At 51.7% G+C, this 410-nt stretch overlaps 1 protein-coding gene across 1 annotated transcript in view; it reads left to right on the forward strand.

Moving 5' to 3' along the window:
- The window catches only part of LOC119591300 (laminin subunit gamma-1-like), an 83409-nt gene that overhangs the window by 28967 nt on the left and 54032 nt on the right, over positions 1-410 (forward strand). Inside the window, exon 2 of the mRNA XM_037940028.1 lies at positions 3-279. Coding sequence (XP_037795956.1) covers positions 3-279 — 277 coding nt within the window. The remainder of the gene's footprint in view (positions 1-2; positions 280-410) is intronic.

Here is a 410-nt window from a genome sequence, read left to right on the forward strand (position 1 = left end):
AGAAATGCGTGCCCGAGTTCGTGAACGCGGCCTTCAACCGGCGGGTGGAGGTGACCAACACGTGCGGTGAGCAGCGGCCCCAGGAGTACTGCCTTCAGACGGGCGGCTACGGGTCGAAGAAGGCGTGCGAGATCTGCAACGCCTACATCCCCGAGCTCGCCCACCCCGCCCAGTACCTCACCGACTTCAACAACAACAACAACCATACGTGGTGGCAGTCGGAGACCATGTTCGAGGGCATCCAGTTCCCCAACCAGGTCAACCTCACGCTCGATCTTGGTGAGTTTTGGGGGGGATTTTGTTTTTCTTTTTCTTTTTTCTTTTTTTTTTTTTTGTTTTTGTTTTGGGATGGAGGTTTTGATTTATGTGTGTTTTTTTTATTGGGTTAGGAAGGTATGTATGCGTTTGGT

The sequence above is a fragment of the Penaeus monodon genome, chromosome 28 (assembly GCF_015228065.2).
Source record: "Penaeus monodon isolate SGIC_2016 chromosome 28, NSTDA_Pmon_1, whole genome shotgun sequence".
Taxonomy (NCBI): domain Eukaryota; kingdom Metazoa; phylum Arthropoda; class Malacostraca; order Decapoda; family Penaeidae; genus Penaeus; species Penaeus monodon.